The sequence below is a fragment of the Crassostrea angulata genome, chromosome 6 (genome assembly GCF_025612915.1).
Source record: "Crassostrea angulata isolate pt1a10 chromosome 6, ASM2561291v2, whole genome shotgun sequence".
Taxonomy (NCBI): domain Eukaryota; kingdom Metazoa; phylum Mollusca; class Bivalvia; order Ostreida; family Ostreidae; genus Magallana; species Magallana angulata.
In genome coordinates, this window is record NC_069116.1 from 36,016,796 (window position 1) to 36,039,284 (window position 22,489).

The window sequence follows — 22,489 nt, forward strand, 5'->3', positions numbered from 1 at the left end:
AGGTTAATCACACACTGGGTAGTAAAATCACTAAGATTTGTTTGAAAACAGTGACATAACCATTGTAATGGGAATCCAGTCCATCAATTGCAACACAAATACCTGTCCAAAATGTTATTGTTTTTATAAGGCAGAAACAGGAAATCACTTTCCGCCTGAACGCACACACATCCCAGGTTAACAGTAAAGGGTGTCTAAAGAGGTCATGATTAGTCTGTGCTGTGATGACACTGATGTTTGTTTAAGATAAAAAGTTTATATGTGTGTTTTGACCAGCAGACATTTTTATTTTGCTCCTGCAAGCATTACTATTTTGTTATCTGTCTGTTGAACATCATTAGACATATTACGATTTCGTTTAATCGCTGTTAAATACTAAGGGGTAGCATCAACTTTATATTATCACTGACAATTTTTCCAACTTTTGGCCTACCCCATGAATAAAGGAATAGAGTAGATTTCTAGAAATTGATTCAGAATTTTCCCACGACATCGAATGCATGCGAAGAAAAGGGGTGGGGGGTTTGGTGGCATTGTTTGTTATTATAAGATGGGTTCACCATATTTATTCACATATTTGATTAATAGACATGCTGTTAACAAAGAACAGTACTGCTATATCCATCTGTATGTTTTCCCAGTACTAGCCTATCTCTCATCGTAATTTTATAACAGCAAAAAGCTATAAGGACTGTGTTTTAAACTTTGGGAAACATGTTTTATTTAAAAAAGATGTTATAATTTTTGGTTTTACATATTCATCAATTGTAAAAATGCATTGGTATATAAATTCATTTAGTTTTTAAAATTCCCTCAAATTATTCAAAATGGCGGCTCTTGAGACCGGAAATGCCCAGTTTTGATGATCGGTTAATAAACTAACAGGTTGTAAGGAAAGAAAGTATTACTAAAATTTGTTTCATTTAAATGCAGAATTCTTTAGATAATATTAAGTAAATAATATTGTTTTTTAACTAAAATAAATTTAAAGATTTATCCCGGTATTAATCGTGGCTGTATCATGATTGGCCAAAATTTCAAACTTTGACTTTCGTGAATTCTGATTGGACAATTGCCATTCCGCCATCAAATTTTGAAATGGGCAAAGAAGACAGGAGTTGTTGTGAAGATTTTCTTGATTTTTTCAAGAAATATGCAGAATCACAGCGTGTTGTATGTAGTAATGAAACTGCAAGCAGTGGTTTCATAAAGATAGACATGCTTAAGACCCGGATGATATGGCTTTAGTTGTGGATGACCATTTCCATTCAGGGTAAGTCTGATATACAAACAAGTTTTTTTTAAATAATTCATTTGTGTTTGCTTATCTCAATTTCTATATTACTGCTTTGCACTTAGAAATGAATTCCATTTGGAATATTTCTAGAATTTTAATAAGAAGTGCATGATTTTATCATCTATATCAAAGTCTATGCAGCCATGTATATCTAGTGATGTACATTCTATATATAATCAAATTATGGCCGACTCTTTTAAAAAGAGTATCATTGTATTGCAGAAAAAATCCCAACCAAGTCCAGCTAGCAGACTGTACACCAGATTGAAGATACATCATTAATACAAGATGAAAAAAGTAAGTGTGTGTGTTTATCAAGTAAAGATATACAGATTTTAACCATATATTATGTATATCTTTTAGTAAATGAATTATTGTAAATCTGAGAATATAATGGCAACTGCTGTATCAATGTTGACATTTTAGGGGGGGGGGGGGGCAGGTCAACAGAGAATTGAAAAGTTTTACTGATATTTAATAATAAATTATGCTACGTATATTGAAAATTGTCAAACAGTGTCATGTTTTAAATTTTATTGCCTTCTTTTAGATTAATGGAGGACGAGGATAATACTATGAAAGAGATCAGATGCAAGAGCAACCGTTCCCATAGAAATACATGCAGCCATGTCAACAGAAACCAGTTTTCACCTGCCAGGTGCTGGTCACATATATATTCAACATGGGTATGCTATATAATTATGTTTTAAGTATAAGGTAGTTGTCAAGGATTTTAACAGTTACAATGAAAGTACATGTAGTAAGAAATTGCCATAATGAAACATTCTTTTTTATACATTTTAGGAACAGATTCAAGAATCAGATCCAGTTGTTTGCTGATAAATTACTGCAGGTCATTGGTATCATCTAGAACCAGGACTGTTTTAAAAATCATACTAGTATGTTTGGAACAAAATCAGGCTAGTATATGTTAGGAATTTAACCTAAAACATGATTTATGAAGGTTTTGGTCAAATTTTGGTTTACAAAATAATGTTTTTCAAACTTTCTATTCAAATTTAACAAGAACATTAGACACACATGTAATCCCAAATGCTTTTATGTTAGATTATTGCCTATAGGGTCTGTAATGATTTGTGATAATTATGTAAACAATAAAATGCTTTCTTTGGTGATATATGCGGGATATGAATGTAGCAACATTGCAGAAAAAATACATTACCCGCATTAGCGAGTTATGTAAATTTTTTTCTGCAATCATTGCTCCCTTCATTTCCTGCATGAATCAACAAAGAAAGCATTATGTTGTTTATATTTACACCTTTCTTTTAACAAATTAATAAATTGTTTGTAAAGAGTAAGTTAAATTTACTATATTATTCTTTATAATGTGCATCAGTACGTTAGCTAAAAGAAACAGCCAAATTGTCTTCAATGGGAATGTGAGTCTGATATCATCCCGATTATTTCAGTGATTTTTCTAAGGTCATTGTAGGTTTCAACTAATCGTTAAACAAGGCGTTAACTATAAGTTTCCATTAGAAATGGAGGAAAGCATACTCATTAGATGTAAATATAATTCAGTAAACATACTGAGTTCGTTTGCTCACATGAACAGATATGATTTTAAATTCCTATTCAAGAGCAAAAACAATTTGATGAAAAGTTCTTTATGTCAACATTAGGGACTTTTTTTCATCAGTATAACACCTGTACATGTACCTGGGGTTTTTTTTTATCTGAAGTTTATGATACAGATAGATATTTTTTGCCTACATCTGTAATTTTTCTGTGTAACTTTTCTGTACCTAAATGATAACTTTTTTGTACCTACATCTATAACTTTTCTGTACCTAAACAATAACTTTTCTGTAACTTTATGTATAACTTTTCTGTACCTACATCTATAACTTTTCTGTACCTAAATGATAACTTTTTTGTAACTATATGTATAACTTTTCTGTACCTAAATGATAACTTTTCTGTAACTATATGTATAACTTTTCTGTACCTATATGTATAACTTTTCTGTACCTACATCTATAACATTTCTGTAACTATATGTATAACTTTTCTGTACCTAAATGATAACTTTTCTGTACCTATATGTATAACTTTTTTGTACCTACATCTATAACTTTTCTGTACCTAAATGATAACTTTTCTGTACCTATATGTATAACTTTTCTGTACCTACATCTATAACTTTTCTGTACCTAAATGATAACTTTTCTGTACCTATATGTATAACTTTTTTGTACCTAAATGATAACTTTATTATAACTTTTTGATAACTTTTTTATACCTATTTATTTTTATGAAAAAAATAAATTGTCAATAGTTACACTCTAGTTATGACTTTTTTGTACCTAAGCAAAAAGTTACAATATAGGTATAACTTTTTGATGCTAATTTGGAACCATAATTGATCAGATGGTTCCAAATTGTGCTATCTTAGTTATGACTTTTTTGTAACTTTTTTAAGGGCTCATAGGTATAACTTTTTAGTGCTTTTTTTTGGTATGGGTATGAATCTTAAATTCACCAGATCACCTATTCTAAAAGACTTCTATAGCTGCTAATGTACAAATTTTACTCCAGCTTTTTGAATTTCAAGTTTTGTGTTTTACAGATTTATAATTCAAAGCACAAAATAAACTGTTATAATTAGTATTGGTGTTACAAGTAAAAATATAATAATCGCACATGTTGTTTTAACAAATAATTGACACTTGACAGTTTTGTGCTCCTGTTTTGAGGAGATATATACTATGAGTGGGGCTGATTGGCTTCTTCTTAGGTGTGTTGCATGCTGAGGTAGTAACACAGTCACACTTTATTTTTCACAATTTTCTTGCCCCATTTTCACATTTACCAAATAACCAGAAAATGGAACTTTTGATATCATGTTTATGATAACTGTACAGATGCACCTATACCTGACTAAAGCCTTAAAAACAATTAAAATAACAATGGTGTATGAATGAACCATGTTTTGAGTATTCATAAGAGGATAATTAATGCATTACTGACCAGTCAAAACTTGTTAAAATCAAAGAACATTGTAAAATGTCATAAAGCTGACAAGGTGTACTATTGTCTACATCCCTACAGATTTAACTAAGACTAATGTCTAAGTTTGAAGTACTATAATATGTGGTTGTACTTTATTTCCCAGTATTTCCCGGGAATAACCAGTAATTCCCGGAAATTACCAGTATTTCCCACCGTCCTGGGAAATATGAGTATTTCCCGCTTTTTTGCCAACCCTGCTTCCATAAGATCAGAGGTTGACTCGTGTGTATATAAACACAGTAAAACGTCACACAGAGACACAGGGTTGCATGCGCTACCGTACGAGTCATGCCTCCAGGCTAGGTTACTATCCCCTGGTTAACAGCGGTTAGTACACATGGCAGGGGAGTAATAAAAACGATCTTTAATTAATCCGGTCATACTGAATAAATTGGTCTGAAAATTTTGATGCTATTTCAGACATTTTCTTACGATGTTTTTATGAAATGCATTTTATTTCCCTTTTGTTTAAAACTGTGAAATAAGATTAAAGGCTACTATATGATAACGTTATTGGTTTACACCATTTATTCATTCAAACTAGCAGTAATTTTTCGACCAATTCTTCTAAGTCTACCTATCTATACTTCTTTTTTTTGCTAAAACGGGCTCCTTCGCCCTATAAACAGCATCGACCTAATTTTCGAAAAATACAGTACTCTAAATATCTTAACTAATAAAGCTTTATATCTCATTCTAGAAAAAATAATCTTACTGTGACCAGGCTACGCTCAGGTCACAGTAAGAATTCATCCCATACAGTTGCAATGTAGCAGCCGCAAAGCGAATCTGCTACATGTCGATTTTAAGTCTGTTAAAAATAATCTGCAGGGGAAAAACACATTTTCATACACAACAAACCTTTTTGAACATGCATATGAAGTTAAATCCACAAAACAATTTATTTGATAGGTCGTACCATGGCATTTTGGGATTTTACCATTAACATGGTGATCATAAACAGCGAATTTTCAAACGTTATGTTTGTTGCAAAAACAGTGAATGTGGTAAAATGGGATTATAAGAGAGCAACATTGTAGGTATTTGAGATATATCATATGAAAATTTAGGCGAGATACAGCTCGATATTTTTTTTTTATTTGCTACGAAGCGAGTATATGGGACGGATTCTATCGTTAAACTGGGTCCGAAGAATTCTGTCATTTTAACGATAGATCATTCTATCTAATCTTATTCAAACTATATATAGCTAGATCAGAGGATTGTACTGGACCTGTATCATACTTGCCAACTGACCGATTTCGTCAGGTCACACCCGATTTTTCAACCCTTCACCCGATTATTTTTTATGACCCGGTGGGTCATGCTTTTCACCCGATTTTTGTCAAACAACCCGAAAATCTCCCGATTTCCGGATTTGGTTCGTAAATTACGTTGCGCGTTTGACTTCCAGTTATGAACCCAAGCTGAGTTTGGATTTACGTAACGCGTAAACAATGCCGATGGCTATAATAGACACATTAAGTGTAATTATTATCGTGAGTTGTTTTGTTTAAGCGAAGGTTTAAATCATTAAATGTGATGGCTTCCAATAAGAAAAGGTCTTCATCGGGGCCAGCGGAATCAAAACCAACAAAAAGAAAACGATATTTTTGTACCTATCAACATATCTGGGAAAATGAATTCCCATCTATAGGTGAAACAAAGTAATCGAGTACAAAACGAGGCTTTTGCGTTCTATGTTACGCACATTTGAATATTGGATTTTGTGCCCAAAATGATCTGACTAAACATGCAAAAACGCTAAGTCGTCACTCATGTATAGAATGCTTTTTAATGCACAAAAGTCTTCCAAGTCACTTACAACTTTCATGCCATCATTTACAGAGTTTAAAAGCAAGGTTAATGTAGCAGAAACTCTTTTTGCATTTTTTTTAGCTGAACACAACCTACCATTTTCTGTGTCAGATCACTTTACAAAATTCAAAATCAGCAACTGTTAGTTAAAATGCTTCTTTGCAATAAAGTATTACACATAAGTTTTAACACATATTTCTATTGTATATACCTATGAAATGCATGATAAACATGTTGTGAATGTCGTTACGCGCTATGACCAGATTTTTTACTTTCCAAATCTGGTCATGACCAGATTTTCACATGTTGGAGGTTGGCAAGTATGACCTGTATATTATAACAATTTATTCAACATACCAGAGCAGCTGATGACAAAGATCCTTCAAGACCTACAGAGGTAACTTCTGATTTTTCTGGTGACGGAATTTTTGGTGCATCAGGAATAACAGCTGGGGCATCAACCCCTTGGACAGTGTCAGTGTTGGGTGGAGATGAGGACACTTTTTCTGACTGTGGTTGAGTATTAACTGTTTGTTGTCCACTTTGTTTATCTGTTTCGGTCCCTCCATTGGGGGATTTTCTGTCTGATGACACATCTACTTCAGGGTTCTGTTCTGTACTCTTTGATTCTAAGACTGTTGGTTGTTCTGGCCGATTTTCTTCCTCCTGAGAATGTTTAGCCTCCTCCTGAGACTCTGGATCTTCTGTTGTTGTTTTAGCATCGGTTTCAGATTCTTTATATTGTTCCACTTCTTCTTCCTTCTTTGTTATTTCATCGGATTTTAGCTCAGGTGAATCTTTATCGTTCTGGTCTGTGTCTTCATTAACATTTTCTGCAGGAGATGGTGCACGTTTGGCAGAGTCATCTTTCACTTGACTCTTTTTCCCTTCTTCATCTGCCATCTTCACAAATCGAAACGTGATGTATTACTAGTGATAACTTGATGAAACCCAAGCGAAGCACATTTAAACACAAAGATTACTCGACTTGCTTGGCAACACTGTTTATGTTTTAATGCGCATGTGCCCCGGTAGCATTCGGATAGCGCTCGCCCTTTTCCCTAACCGATAAAAAGATTTGCGGTGAAAGAAATGGCCGAGTAGTTACGATTGGCTCCGGTAGTGAAGTTGCGCATGCGCGTAAATTGTAAACCATTTCGAATATTCTCTAACACGGTAAACGTGATTTAAAACATGTAATTATTGTTATTTTTGCTATATAAACCTATTTTATTTATAGTACATGTTACAAATTAAAAACATTTGTATAGACGAAAGATTAGGACAAAAGAGGGACAGTGATATGCAGCAACTATAACGTTATCCTTTTTTTCAGAGCTTGGTAATTTAGAACGTAATTATTTTTGGAGTCTTGGTAAAACGGTAGACTGGATAGCCTGCCCTTGATTCGATTATACGAGGCGCGCAATCAGTGACAGCGAACCAGTCTAGGTAAAATGGGTAGGCAAACCCGGGCCGGGGCAAAATAAAAGCCGGGGCAGATCGATATTTTTTTAATTTTCTTTGTTATAAAAATCAACCAATCTCATTGAAATTTTCAGGATATGTCACCAATCAGTAAAACTGTCTTCGCTGTAAATATTTCTGCAAAGTATTTAGAAATTTACCGAATCAAGAATTGGTCGAATGTACGAAAAATAAAGAGTTTCTAATGATTTACGATTAAGCTCATACTTGTGTTTTCCGTGAGGAGGCTTTTCTAACTATATCATCTATGTGCAATGCCCACTGTCCGTTGTTTAAGAAGTTAAATTCAAGATGTTTATGCGTACACACTTCTTGTATTAGACTTCCATTAAAGTATAAATTCGGATGTTGATTCCTGTGTTTTTTGTTAGTTATGAGGAGAGACTCGGTTTTGGTTGGGTTAAAGGTAACAAGCCATTGTTCAGCTGTTGTTTAGCCCATATAATGATTTTTTCTAAGTCACTGTCCAGCTGACTTGGGGTCATCAACAATAACGTATAGCGTTGTGTCATCAGCAAACAGTCTATTATAATAGATGATTGGATATAGGAAACAATATCGTTAATATAAACTAGAAAAAGTAAAGGTCCTAATATAGATCCTTGTGGCACACCGGATTTTATAAAACTCCAGTCTGACTTTTCCGAATTGAGAACTGTTGTTCAAATAACTTTCAAACCTCTTTAATATAGGGCGCGTCTTTTAACCACAATGAACCGCATTGAACAGCTGTTGAACCACAATGAAACTACAATGAACCACAATGAAACCACAATGAACCTAAATTAACTTAACTGGGGTGAGAATTAGTCTTTGAAAGGTAAATAATTCCTTTCAATTTTGATTCTACCTATTTGACGGCAGATTTTATGTCAAAGAATTTTAAAATGCGGTAAAAAATTGTATTCTTTATTTGGCACATGCACAAACCTTATACCTCAATATTTTATTTATCTCATTCAATTGTACAAAACAACTTTTATACACATGTAGATAGATGTTTAAAAGAAAAAAATTAATAAATACAAGGTAAATTTTGATATTTAATATAATCATGACCTTATTGTTATTTCGAGCTTATATATGATTAGATCGGCTCTTGTAATGGATTATCTGTTTTATTTTAAAGTAATCAGTTGTTTCCCATAAACTCTAGATTATTTGATCACCCGATGAAAAAAAGGTAAATTTTACAGCATATATAAAATGTGGACAATATGGCTGCATTTTGTACCCCCCCCCCCCCTTCAGAATGGGGAATTTCGAATCACGCGTGAATACTTTGACTGCTTCTGTATAAAAATGCGTTTAATACTTTTTTTGTTAAATTGTTTTTGGTTATGCAATGGTATTACAACGCTACCTAGATATTAAATTCGCAATTTGTTTCTGTTGATTATTACTGGTTTATAAACGTTTCCCTCCATGTTTCTACAGAGAGCGTACGGAGGCATTGCATAGGGTGAATATATATTATGGATTCAAATAATGATTTACTTTTACTTTCTGAAGACTAGAGGGGGATATTATGAACTAATCAGTTAATAAGATCATTTTTTTTCGCAGTGCCTGTTTTGCCACTTTTAAAAAAGTTACTGCTTCGATATACCCGGAAGAGGATCGCAATATACTATAAAGTTGTGGTGTCATAAGGTTTACCCATGTAACAGTCCCTTCAAAGACAGATTATTTCATCACATGCTAGCCGGGGGTGGGGGAAGGGGGTGGGGTGGGGCTCTAGGGGAATTTTTTGTGTGAAATTAATATGTTTTACATGCATTTGATTCACAGTGTTTGCAATTTCAAAGCTGCCATTTTACACTCATAGATAAATATAAATTGTATTATTCATAATTTATTTATTTAATTTATTTAATTCATAATTTAATTTGCTAGCAAACATGATTTAATGACGATTGTGCTTGTTATTTTGAATAAAATAACTGATTTTTTTAAATGTCACGAGACCATGTGGTATACAAAATGATTTCAAACCAGAGTCGAAAGTGACTTGACTTAACGAATTTTAGCAATCTAAAGTAATTTTTTGTTCTTCTTTAAAAATACGACTGACACACGAGCTAATATGTCTTTTTTTAATCCATTAAAATAAAATTAAAGATGGGATTAAAGGTCGTTAGATAAAATTTGTATTCTATCACAAATATCATGAGAGATCTTATATGTATATAAAAACTCTATATATAGTTTTGGTTATCTTCAATCTAACATGTGCAATTGTCGTTTTTTATGATCGTCTGATTATTGAACTGATTTTCTAATTGTGAGTTACAGAAATTATAGCTAAATGTAGAGAATTCGTATTTATAGATAGACGCTCGTGCATTAGTTGTTAATTGCTCAGGAAAAGCAGACGTTCTTGAATTAAAACGTTTTAGCATTTCTACCTTAACCAGCGCACCACGTATATCAACATAAAATTTAAACGTTTTTGAAAAAATATTTTAACTACTAGTATTCCGCAAATATCATAGCATGAAAATTCCGCAAATATTACATTCAAAATAGTTGTAAACGTGCAAAAATCCGAATACAGACAAATATCAACCCATTTCCAATTATTTCTGCTGAAGTATATTACGATCTTCGCTGCCGGTGCATATGATCATCTCATTTATTTCATGAATGATAGATGTTTTGAATAGGAACATGTTTCTTCAGTTTGAAAAAATAATCTACAATATATAATATAATCTATAAATGATGCTATTTATCACACAAAAATTCAGTAGTCCAGCACCTCTCTGTAAATATTTCTCTATCTACCCGTTTATACATGAAATCCTTGAATACAGATTAGTATCTTTGAAAATGTAACTTTAAATCTTGATATCAGGTTATAATCGAACAAATATTTCTAGAAATAAAGTTTGATTATGATCGATAAATAGGTACATTTTGATTGTGATCAATTGACATTAGTTTCCGGTACTTGATGCATGTATTAACAAGTGTAGAGGAGGCGATGTTGTTTGGGGTTTGGAGGGATATAAGTATATTGGATGGGGGGCTATAGTTGGCAAAGGGGCAAGTTTTCTGAAGTTCCTTCTGTATTTGCCCATCATGTTCACCAAAAAGCAGTTAACCCTCTCCCAAGCCATATATGATGCGATGTTTATTGTTGGGATGAAGGAGGTGGTTCGGATGGTTACATTAAAGAACGCAGTGGATGACAAAATTCAGTAGATATCTGACTAACAAACTATTGAGTGTTTCCTTATATAGAGATGACGAGTATTTTTTAAAAGTTTCTTTAATATAAGGACAACACATTCAAGCTATAGGAATACCTCACAGATATGACTTTACATACTATCCATCTAAAAACGGAAATAAAAAAAAAATATCTGCTGTATTTTTCAAGTTTCAAATGTCAGCAATGTGTCTCTATATGTGTGTATATAAACTGTAATTTAAGAGAGAGAGAGAGAGAGAGAGAGAGAGAGAGAGAGAGAGAGAGAGAGAGAGACCAACGGTTTGTTCCCGTTTTGCACACATTTGAAAATTAGGTATCGAAAAAATGTGTGCAAAACGGGAATTTGACCAGGTGAGATAATTGCTTAATTGCTATAGTCTATATCACAGCTCCTGTAAGGGCAATTGACAATGAAATAAATAAAACATATCTACTCGCAATTGATATTTACATTTATTTTATGTTACAATATAACTTGCATAGAAGCACATTTACATAATAATTGACATCCATGTTCTGGAATTTAATTTTAAACATCGATTTGGTCATCAACAATTTCATGAATTTCTTTAAACAAAAAAGATTATTGCAAAAATGTTGTGTATGTAGTGCTTTTGTTTATCTTCCTGCCTTTAGGAAGTACACTTACACGCTACAAGTTTGAAGAGAAAATATCATATATTAGTATTTATTTATTGTTTTTGCTTACATAAATGGAGAAAATGTGTCTAGTGAAAACGCTGCTAATTATTTTTCATTTATGCTGTGGCTTGAATAATCGAAGAGAATACTATTAGACAAATTAATGTATGACGATATGATGATAAATAGGCAATTTTATATGCTTCAAAAACTGAAAATATTTTTTCACAAAACCTATCAAATGTAGAACTAATTCATACATTTTCAACCTTCTTCAGTTTGAGGTATATCGAATCAATATTTAAATTATTATTTTTGTCGGAATTTATTGAGCTGCTGATTTGAAAATTGACCCGCAATATACTATTTAAAGCGGTGATGTCGATCATAAGATCTACTGTCAAGGCTGCTACTTCGAAGATTGAAATATTTTGTGATAAAGGTCTGTTTCTTTTCATAATAATCTTTCTGTTGATACCAAACAACCAATTATAAACACGCGATTTACATATTTTGCATCTACAATGTAAGTTGTAAAAAGAGACACGGACTACCCCATATGACTGGCCGTGTAGTTTTCCCCTTTATCATATAATTATCCACTGAATCAGCTTCCAATTGGCCCGGGACCAGCAATTTTTCCTCAATTCATCGAGTTTTATATTTAAAGTAAATGGGCAAAAATGTAAAAATCAAATCATCTAATCCTTATTTTTCTTAGCAGTGAGCGGAAATTTAAGACTAAAAATATTAATTTGATCTTTATTTTATCAAATGAAAAAAAATTGTGATAGTTATTAGTCTAAAACACAACAAAATATCTATATTCTTCTTGTTTCATGGTGCTGATGAATGAATGATAAAACACAAGTAAAAATCCAGGTAAAATCTTTGACTGAAAGCAGACTATAATTGCTATCACAACACAATTCACACCTATTGTTCTATACCCAATTATCAAATGTGTGCAAAACGGGAACACACCAGTAACCGGACGTCTCGGCGAAACTCATCTGAGCATGTACACGTTCAAGTTGAATCCACACATCGATATTTATAAAGAAGTTGTGCAATTAACACGTGTATAAAGAAGAAATTGGGAGGGTGCTTAGTCAAATAAACAAACATGGCGGATAACGAGTCCGACATCATACATGGTTTGAACGTATTTTATTGTACATGTATATATGATATACAAAGGGTTCGAACACATGTTCTTGCAACTTACTAGGTTCTCACCCAATTACAAGTAATTTGCAATTGTTGTAATAACTCATGCAGCCATGTTGCGTAACCGGATAAAACTAACTTTATTCAACTTCTTACATAAGAGAGTTCCAACAATGTAACAGATCGTACACAAGATAATTCTGATTATATTACATCCTCCCTTTTATAAAATTCAACATTCTGATTTATATTTAGCTAATAATTGTGTTAATTGGAGATTAGAATGAAATACATAGTTAAGTTAATTCAAATGAGTTGTACAAATAAAATATTATCAGATCCAATGTTCAATATTGTTCTTACTGCAAATTAGGCTGGACAAATTTCAGAATGACTAGAAATACACTGACTAGTGTAACATCAACTAAACGTAATTAACTAACATAAACAATGAGTTTTAACTGACTAGGGATATTATTATGCCCTTTCACATAATAGATAATCACATGACCGCGAATCACACGGAATAGTTGGATAAGTACTTTGGCTTTGTGACGGCTCGTCCGGAACGTGTACATCTTCGCTGTGTATCTTGTGCTTGTCCCGGCTCGGACTTCTGCTCAACCTTTGGCTTCTCCTCTGGTAATGCTGGTTTAGGCTTTGCTGGTGGTAAATGGTTTGCCGATGGATTTCTCAGGATCGGAACTTCAAGAGTGGGCGACGCAAATCCTTCATGTTTGGGTTGGATCACATGCGGGTCTTCCCTTGTCTTCATCAGTTTACAGTTGTTCCTGCGGTACGTTCTTCCCTGACTGCCAGCTTCAACAATATGAGAACGTGGATGTACAGAGGCTGACACGTAGGTTGCTGGTTTCCAACCATCAGGTGTTTGAATGCGTATGGAATCTCCAAGTTCACATTGTGGTCTTGGTTTTGCACTTTGGTCATAATAGAATTTTTGCTTCTGTTTGTATTCCATAAGACGAGTAGAGACTAGGTTTGGTTCTATAATGCATGGCTTTCGCAATGTGTCACTGATGGGTATCAGTGTCTTAGCTCGCCTGGACATAAGACGTTGCATTGGTGATCCGATTTCGTTATCCCTGGGGGTGTTGCGTAGATCAAGTAGCCCTAAGTACATATCATCTCCAGACTCTGTGCATTTCTTTAAGATGTTCTTGATTGTTTGTACTGATCTTTCTGCAAGTCCATTTGATTGTGGATGTAATGGTGATGATGTGACATGGTCGATCCCAAATGCTCTTGTAAACTCTTTGAATTCTTGGCATGCAAACTGTGGACCATTGTCACTCACTAATATGTCCATTATACCATAACGAGCAATACACTCCTTGATCTTTGTTATGACAGTTTTCGCTCTGGTGTCCCTTTCTAACTCTGCTACTTCAATAAAGTTTGAATAGTAATCAACTAGGATGAGGAAATGACGATTATCAAGCTCAAATAAATCCAACTTTGCTCCACGGAAGTGAAGGTATAGGATGAATCATCATTGGTTCCCTTTGTGGTTTGTTTCTATGTGTTAAACATGCACTGCATCTGCTGACAACATCTTCAATCTGTTTGTTCATTCCTGGCCAGAACACTAATTCTCTAGCTTTCTGTTTGTTCTTAAGGATCCCTTGGTGAGAACTGTGGATTGTCTTCAATGTTACTGTTCTTAGTTCTGACGGTATGACTGTACGCTCCCCACGATAGATGAGTCCATTGTAAGTAGATAGTTCATCACGAAAGTCCCAAAATGGCATGACTTCAAGTGGTACATCACATTTCCTCTCTGGCCATCCTTGGCAAATAACTTGTTTCAGAATTTGTAGCTGTTGATCTTTCTTCGTAGATTCGACTAGTGTTTCATGGTTTGTATACGATAAGGTTTCAGCTACCATGACCATCATTTCATCATCTATCAGCCTTTCGTCACTGTTCTCTAATGGTAGTCGGCTCAGACAGTCTGCCAATCCAATTTCTTTGCCTTTAATGTAGATGAGATTGAACTCATAAGGCTGTAATCTTAACATCATTTTTTGTATCCTCATTGGTGCTGTATGAATGGTTTTTTTCATGATGGCTTCCAGTGGTTTATGGTCAGTTTCTATTGTCACATTAGACTTCCCATACAGCAGTTTGTGGAAAATTTCACATCCGAATACTACCGCCAACATCTCTTTCTCGATTTGCGCGTATCTCTGTTCTGCTGAGGTTAGAGCTCGAGATGCATAGGCCAAAACTCCATTTTTCTGCAAAATCGCTGCTCCTAAGCCTTTCATTGATGCATCAACGGTAACAGTCACTGGTCGAGTGGCGTCAAAATACTTCAAGACATCTGTAGAGGTAAGTGCTTTCTTGACATTAGTGAATGCTTGTTTCGATTCAACGTCCCAGTCCCAAGTTTCACTTGTTTTCATTTTCCGTAGCGGAGCTGTGAGTTCACTTAGTCTTGGAATAAACTTGGCAAGGTAAGCTAACATACCAAGTACTGTCTCAAGTTCCCCTCTGTCTTCTGGGTCCTTCATCTCAAGAATTGCTTTTACTCTGCCTGCTGATGGTTTCAAGCCTTCTCCTGTGAGACGATGGCCAACATAGTCAACTTCCGGTTTCACAAGTTCACACTTAGCTGAGTTTAACTTCAATCCGATGGTTCGGGCTTTTTCCAATACCTTTTTGGGTCGGTCAGTGTGCTCTTCCAAGGTCTTTCCGTGAACTAATATGTCATCTATTACGATTTCTACTCCTTCCATGCTGCCAAAATGAGTCACCATCTCCCTCTGAAAAACTTCACCGGAACATTTCAACCCCATTGGAATACGAAGGTATCGGTATCTTCCAAAGGGTGTGTTAAATGTTGTTAACATAGAACTGGTCTTAGACAATTTGATCTGATAGTAGCCCATGTTAGCATCCAAGGTTGAAAAATACTTGCTTCCGTGCAATCTTGTCACACTATCTTCGATACTGTTCATTGGATAATGTTCACGCATAATTGCCTTGTTGAGATCTGATGGATCTTTGCAAATTCGCACGCGGCCATTTTTCTTCCGCACACATACCATACTGTTGACCCATGGAGTCGGTTCTGTTACTGGAGATATGATGCCACAACGAACTAAGTTGTCAAGCTCAAATTTTACTTGATCACGAATAGCTACTGGAATAGCTCTTGGTGCGTGAATTACGGGTGCCACTGTTTTGTCGATTTTTATTTCGTATTCGCCAGGAATGCATCCAATGTCCTGACCAATGACATCTGCATAGTCTTTCCTTAATTGCTCAGTAGCGGTACTGACATTGACACTGTTAACTCTTGCGATCAGGCCAAATAGAATGCTGTCTTTCCTACCAAGTAACTGTAAGGGTCGAGGATTGTCAATCACTTGGAAACTAACTAGTCTTTCTGTGTCCTTGTATTTGCATGGTAAGCTTATCTGTCCAAATCCTTTAACTTTGGTGCTTACGCCATTGATAATAACGTTACTATCAGTGATCGGAGCAACGGACAAAAATTTCTCGGCACTTGTTTTGGATAATATGTTGCACTGTGCACCGCTATCAATGTCCAAGGTTAATTTCTTGTTGCCAATGTCAAATGTAACTTTCCAATCACCGGTTGACTCTGAATTAGTATCTGTACTCGCGGTCCACACATCTTGTACTGTGCACTGATTAAACATCTCTTCTAGCTCAGAGTTGTCATGAGGTGTATTGTCTACCGCATAATATACTCGCGAACGCCGCGGAGGGTGTCCTCTTCCTCTGAAATTTCTCCGACTTCTCTGATGACCTCTTGGTGGTGCTGCACGACTTTGACATAGGTTTGAATGCTTAAAGTGTCCTTTCTGCCCACAGGCATCACAATGCTTGTTAAATGCTGGACAATGTCCTTTAATATGATGTTTGCTGCAATTTGCACAATACGGATGCGTACCTTGGTATCTGCTTCCTCCTCTCTGCCCTCGCTGCACTGGTTGTCCGAATGTCCTTGGTTTCTCGTAGCTTGTGTTATATTTTGTGTTCGCAAAATTTACTGATGGGTTTTCAGCGTCCAAATTTTTCAAATGCACGTTGGTCAATTCGACTTGACGACAGGTTTGAATGACCCTATCCAGGGTTAATTCGCCAGCGGGAATTTCCATTAACTTCTCTGAACATTTCATATCATTGACACCGTTAATTATCATGTCACATATCAACCCTTCTTTCTGCTCTCCGTACTCACAAAATTCAGCTTTACGTTTCAGCTCGGATATGTAATCCATTATTGTATTTTTGCCTCTCCTGGTTTTCAAGAATTCTTGCCTTTTAATGTTTCGATAGTTATGGACCCCAAAGTGACGATCGAACTTCTTGAATACTGTCTCTAGATCATGTTCATTCTCTCCCGGTTGTGCCTCGATGTTGTTGTCTCTGTCCTCTTCTATTTGTGGAGCCCATGTGAACGAATCGTAGATTTTCACAGCTTCCCGGCCCATGTTAGCTAGTAATAATCCTACTTTCCTCTTACCGGGTTTGTCGTCCAGTCCCAGAGCATCTAAATGGACAAGAAAGTCGCGCTTGTAAGCCTCCCATTCTTTCGCTCCAGAGTTAGATTCAGCTATAATAAATTCTGGTAAAGTTTTGATACCGCTGTGTGACATGGTGTCAGAAGTGGGATAAAGTTAGTTTTATCCGGTTACGCAACATGGCTGCATGAGTTATTACAATTGTCATAAAACACGGTACAAGTATATACACATATATTGAAAAAATGGTAAATAACAAAATAATATACTTATATAAATCTGCGATAATTGATTATAAAGTTCTGCACAGCTGTGAAAATTCTAACACTAGTTTTATAATCTAGGTTGTCATTACTCCATAGGAAAGTATGCGAATCTATAATGCCTAAATTTTGTATTTGGAATAGTTCATTAAATAAGATATTCCTTGCTTTAGAAAATAGTTTGCAAACAAATAAAAAATGATGTACATCTTCTTTCTTTCCGCACATGCAATTTGGAGACTCAACAATATTTCTTCTGTGTAAATCATAATTTAGTAAACAATTGTGTCTTAATTTTGTATGAATGATATTAGCTACTCTTTTACCATGAAGAAAATATTTAGGAACTTTTGAATCACTGCTATTATTAGAGATGCTTCTTTGAAACTGGCGGATGGATGTTGATTTTTTAGGTGGAAGCGCCTATTGCAATTGCTTTCATGACCCTCTACGTCAAAGGTCAAATTCCTGCCCTTTTTCGTGGTAAATCTATCGGATGTTATTTAAACTAATGGCACACAACTCTCTACCCCCCCTCCCGCTGTTTGACCCCCGTTTAAACATCGTTTTTGATAATCAGAACTGTGGTATGTCTCTAAATTTTTACTTCATCGTTTTTGTGATCGGCTTTAATAATCCATTGAAAATGCCTATAGCAAAGATAGCAAGTGGAAGATCTAGGAGTTTACGTTTTTGATAGTACAGGAACGAACGATAACTATTGCGATGGTATGCGACATAAACAAAGGATAAGCACGGAGTCGGATGCCTGTAGATGAAATTGCGAGGGAAAAAATAGTTAAATTTGAAATTGCGTGTTTATGAGTATAGAAGGAAAAATTGATAGGGAAACATGCAGGTGATGAAAAAACAACGGTATGTATTAATCTATTTAAAAAAGATTATTAGAATGATACCATGCCTATAAATTATTTGTAAACATACCAACGTTTCGCGTAGTAATCTCAGACAATACTGCATAATTATGCAGTGTAAAATTTTTGTCAACAAACCCACGTTGAGAACAACTGGTGACTGTCCATCTTCGACATAGTAAGGTAAGTTAGGTAACTAATGTGTTATTTCTCATTGTATAAACGTTTGCCTCATCATTTTAGATTTTCATGTTACAATAATGGTGATAACGTTTTCTTGATCGAGGAGCTGGTACATTCTTAATCCGAAACTTGTATATTGTGACGTGCGGGGGAGACATGTCACAATATAAAAGCGGGGGTTAGAATCAGAGAAATCTCGGATAAGTACATAAATGTTATGAAAGAATTTATATTGTTTGTGTTAGGCATTCATCGATAATTCTGAAATGTCGGTCTATAGTTATGAATACTGTACAAGGCGAGGCCTATAGGATTTCTTTAAAGATTAAAATTTAGCACAATGGAATCGCATATTACGGAAGAAAACGTTTCCTTTTTTTAAACCTTTAATAGTTTGTGACACCTATAGGTTCATATGGTGATTTTATAATACTTTACGAACTGCACTCTATGATATAGGGTTCATTCAATTTGCTTACAAAAAATTACAATATTCAGCTTGGTTTTAAAATGACTCATGAATAATGCAAATGATTTTCTCTAAAAATATCTCAAATATAGCTTTTAAGTATAATAATACAAGATGCAATTGATTGGTTGATATAATAAATATTACAGATAGGCTATTACAAAGATATTTAATTGAACATTTAAAAAAAGTTAACATGATTTATCCTTTTACCTACTGTATTAACTTGTATATCAGAATTACGTTATCATTAGGCCTACTCTATAATGAAAGTGACTAAAATTTCCTATGGATTTTTCTCTACATCATAATTTATATGATAGTGTTGATGACTGCATCTTTTTTTTTTTAATTTTAAAATGTTCAATTCATGAGAACTTGGTCTATATACCAGTATATCTTTGATCTACCATGTTCATGATTAATTGCAATTCCAAAAAGACTCAATCATATACCTGACAATGATTATAGATAATAACCTTACATATATCTATTTGTTCTATATGTATATGTTCTTTCAGATGAATGTCAAGAAACTGATTAACATTAATTGACAAGAGGAGAAAATGAGAGCCCAACATCATTCTTCATCTCTGGTGAAGGGGAGAGTTTGGGCGCACAGCAAAATTCAAGCAAAACAAAGAAAAAGACGGATGCTATAAATGCGGTGTTGGCTTCCCAATTCAGCGCTTTTAACTTCTAAATGGAAGCAGGGCATCTAAAATATACTGGAATCCTCATCTTAATGGCCTTAACACCATTTTCAAGGCTAGTAAATACAACTAAATTTAATTACGATATACCCCGTGGTTTTCTTGTTTAAGTATGAACTAATTATACCCATGCTCGGAAGGAGAAGGGGTATATTGTTTTACCCTTGTGTGTCTGTTTGTCTGTAACACAAATTTTGTCAAAGATAGCTCAGCAAAAATTGCAGATGCTTGGAAATTTAATCAGTCTTTGTTAAGGCATGCCATACAGTAGGATTCATTTTTCAAAATATTGTTTATCAACTTCCCGTTACATGTAATGTTAACTATGTTTTTTTGTATACACACCAAAGCAGGGGTATCACTAGTAAGCATCAACTCACAGATATCTTGTTGTCATATCTTTAATAATATAATAAATATTCTTGTTCTAAATGCAATTATAAACTGAAGAATTTTGGAGAAAAAACTTTCATTTACAGTTCAATCACTATATTTTCCATTACTTGTATGCAATATACCGAAATAACCTTACAAATATTGATAATTCATATCGTGTGATCTTCTTATATATCTTATCCTTTATTTGCAAAATACATGTATACTTTTGAAAATAAATTATTTAAGGTAAAACACACATAAATTTAAAATATTTTATAGATGAATTTTATTTTTAAATCCATGTTTTCTTTATTCAAGTATATTGTAATGAAATATTGCTTGATAACATATCCATTATTCATTTTCATCAACACATTTTAGAATATCCTGCTGAAATTGGTATAATGGATGCAAGAAAACACTAGTGAATTGAAATTGTTGTTACCACAAATGGCACACTCCGGGATTACACGCTTTCCAAAAACACAAATTATGGCATGCAGCTATAAAGGGATTCTTTGGAAGTCTATGTTCTGTAATAGGGATTTTCTTTTGAAGATTCCATTAGTATTAAAATAAAAACTTAAAAGTTAAATGTTCAAATGTATTCAGTACTAGAGACCTGTGATTTGACAGTACAACATGAAGCAATTGTAAAGGACACATAGTTTGTACATTATTGAATATCAATCTATATGTAACCGAGCAGTAAGGAATTCCAAAAGACAGCCGTTTTGTTTAACAGATTTATTAAACGTTTTAAAGCATTGACCTATAAACAAAGAAAAATACATTAGACAAAATACAATTTTACATGTACATTCAATATGTTTTAGTTTCGATAATTCGTTGATAAAAATGCAACCGTTACTTCAGTATTCATTTATATGGTAAAACATGTTTTGTAGCAATTTAATATTAGAACTTACAAACAAGTTTCAAAAATTACAATGGCAAGATTAACTGCAAAAATACGATAAAGTATAAACCTTGCAATTAAAATAATATGCCCTAATCACTATCATGGTAGTAAAGAAATATATAACTAAATATGATATTAACCTACCACAAGATGCAGCTGATATACACTGGATTGTCCGACGTCGTTTAAAATGAAATACTGCCCAATTGGACTTAGGTTGAACGGTTACTTATACTAATAGAGAATCAAATCTATTGGATAATAATATGAACCAATGAAATTAAAGAACCATACGCGCGCAATAAAACTTTAGATGAATAATATTTAAGAATGTACTGCACAAAACGAAAATAGAAAATCCAAAAACGAATAAATACATATGAAATAGATTGTAATAATCTGTTCTACCACATATAGTTATCCCTAAATTACTTGGCCTTTATATTGTATTGTAATTCTCAACATTTACATATACGGTTGATCTTTGTATAATTTGTTTGGTGTACAGTACAGTAAGTAAATACATTCTTTCAAAGTTTTAAACATTTGTCAACAAAATGTATGAACTGCAATCTGAGGATCATTTAGAGGTCTGCAATTCTCCACAGTCATATAAAATGACTTTGAAATCATCCTGTTACTGTTAAACTTGAGAATATATTAAGATAACTTCAAAATCTCTTTATTGATTACCTTGTTTACTACACATTGTCCAGATATTTTGTGTATTATTCTATAAAGCTGATTTCTCAACAGCTGCTCAATGGCTACTGCTTCTCAGGTAAGCAAAATGACACACAGATTACTTGATTGTGTAAAATACTGTAATCAAGTGATGTTCAAATATAACTTCTGTATTTTGGTGAAACATTATTGTAAAGAATAAAATACTGAAGTTTCAGAAGTTCAGTTAACTAAATTCTAATACTATAATATTCTTTCATCATTTTGATGTCAAAATGACTATTTTTAATAAATCGGCATAATAAATGAAAATGTATTCCTGTAATTTCAGCTTGCATATGAGTATCAACTGTTATATGAATGTACTTAACAAAATAAATATTTGGATGTTTAAATTGCTTTTCTCATCTAATCTTTATTTAAGGCATGATCCAGATTAATGTGGTGCAGTAGCTGAGTATTTCCACATTTACTACATTTATATACCTTAACTGACATATTAGAATAGTGTTTTCTGTTATCAAACTAATTCTTAAAAATGAAATAGTTATAACACTATGACATTGACAACTTGCGATCATGCTTCCGCCTATCAGTACTTTCAGTACTCTGATTAATATCCGAATTTAGTGAGTTCCATTTGCCTATAGCATCTGGAATAAATGATTTTTTTTATATGTATCATACTTAACTCTAGGAGGTATATAATTGTCTTCATAACGAGTATTGTAGCGAGATTTATCTTTCCTATAAATGTTAGCAATATCACCAAGATACTGTGGTACAAGATTGTAATGAATTTTGTACATAATCGTTA

General features: G+C 33.9%; 2 protein-coding genes and 1 long non-coding RNA gene across 3 annotated transcripts in view; 1 reads left to right on the forward strand and 2 right to left on the reverse strand.

The window, feature by feature from the left end:
- LOC128187904 (cilia- and flagella-associated protein 251-like) overlaps positions 1–7,169 on the reverse strand; it is an 87,801-nt gene extending 80,632 nt beyond the window's left edge. The window contains exon 1 of the mRNA XM_052858586.1: positions 6,509–7,169. Within this exon, the coding sequence (XP_052714546.1) occupies positions 6,509–7,054 (546 nt within the window). The 5' untranslated portion in view covers positions 7,055–7,169. The remainder of the gene's footprint in view (positions 1–6,508) is intronic.
- On the forward strand, positions 10–6,496 carry LOC128187913 (uncharacterized). The gene is made up of 4 exons (XR_008244102.1): positions 10–1,273; positions 1,520–1,594; positions 1,848–1,983; positions 2,102–6,496. It is a non-coding gene; the product is annotated as an uncharacterized LOC128187913 (long non-coding RNA).
- A 6,016-nt stretch (positions 7,170–13,185) lies between the features above and the next one.
- Positions 13,186–17,320, reverse strand: LOC128187477 (uncharacterized protein K02A2.6-like). Its single transcript, XM_052857910.1, has 2 exons — positions 14,224–17,320; positions 13,186–14,099 (listed from the first exon to the last, which is right to left on the reverse strand). Exons 1-2 carry the CDS (start codon positions 17,318–17,320, stop codon positions 13,186–13,188), a joined length of 4,011 nt encoding a protein of 1,336 aa, XP_052713870.1.
- Positions 17,321–22,489: the final 5,169 nt, after the last annotated feature.

Excerpts from the sequence above, each read along its gene's own strand:
- LOC128187477 (XM_052857910.1), bottom strand. The coding sequence starts at position 17,320 with ATGTCACACAGCGGTATCAAAACTTTACCAGAATTTATTATAGCTGAA. Across the intron at positions 14,100-14,223 it reads AGATGTTGTCAGCAGATGCA|TTGATTACTATTCAAACTTT; the intron begins GTGCATGTTTAA and ends TCCTCATCCTAG.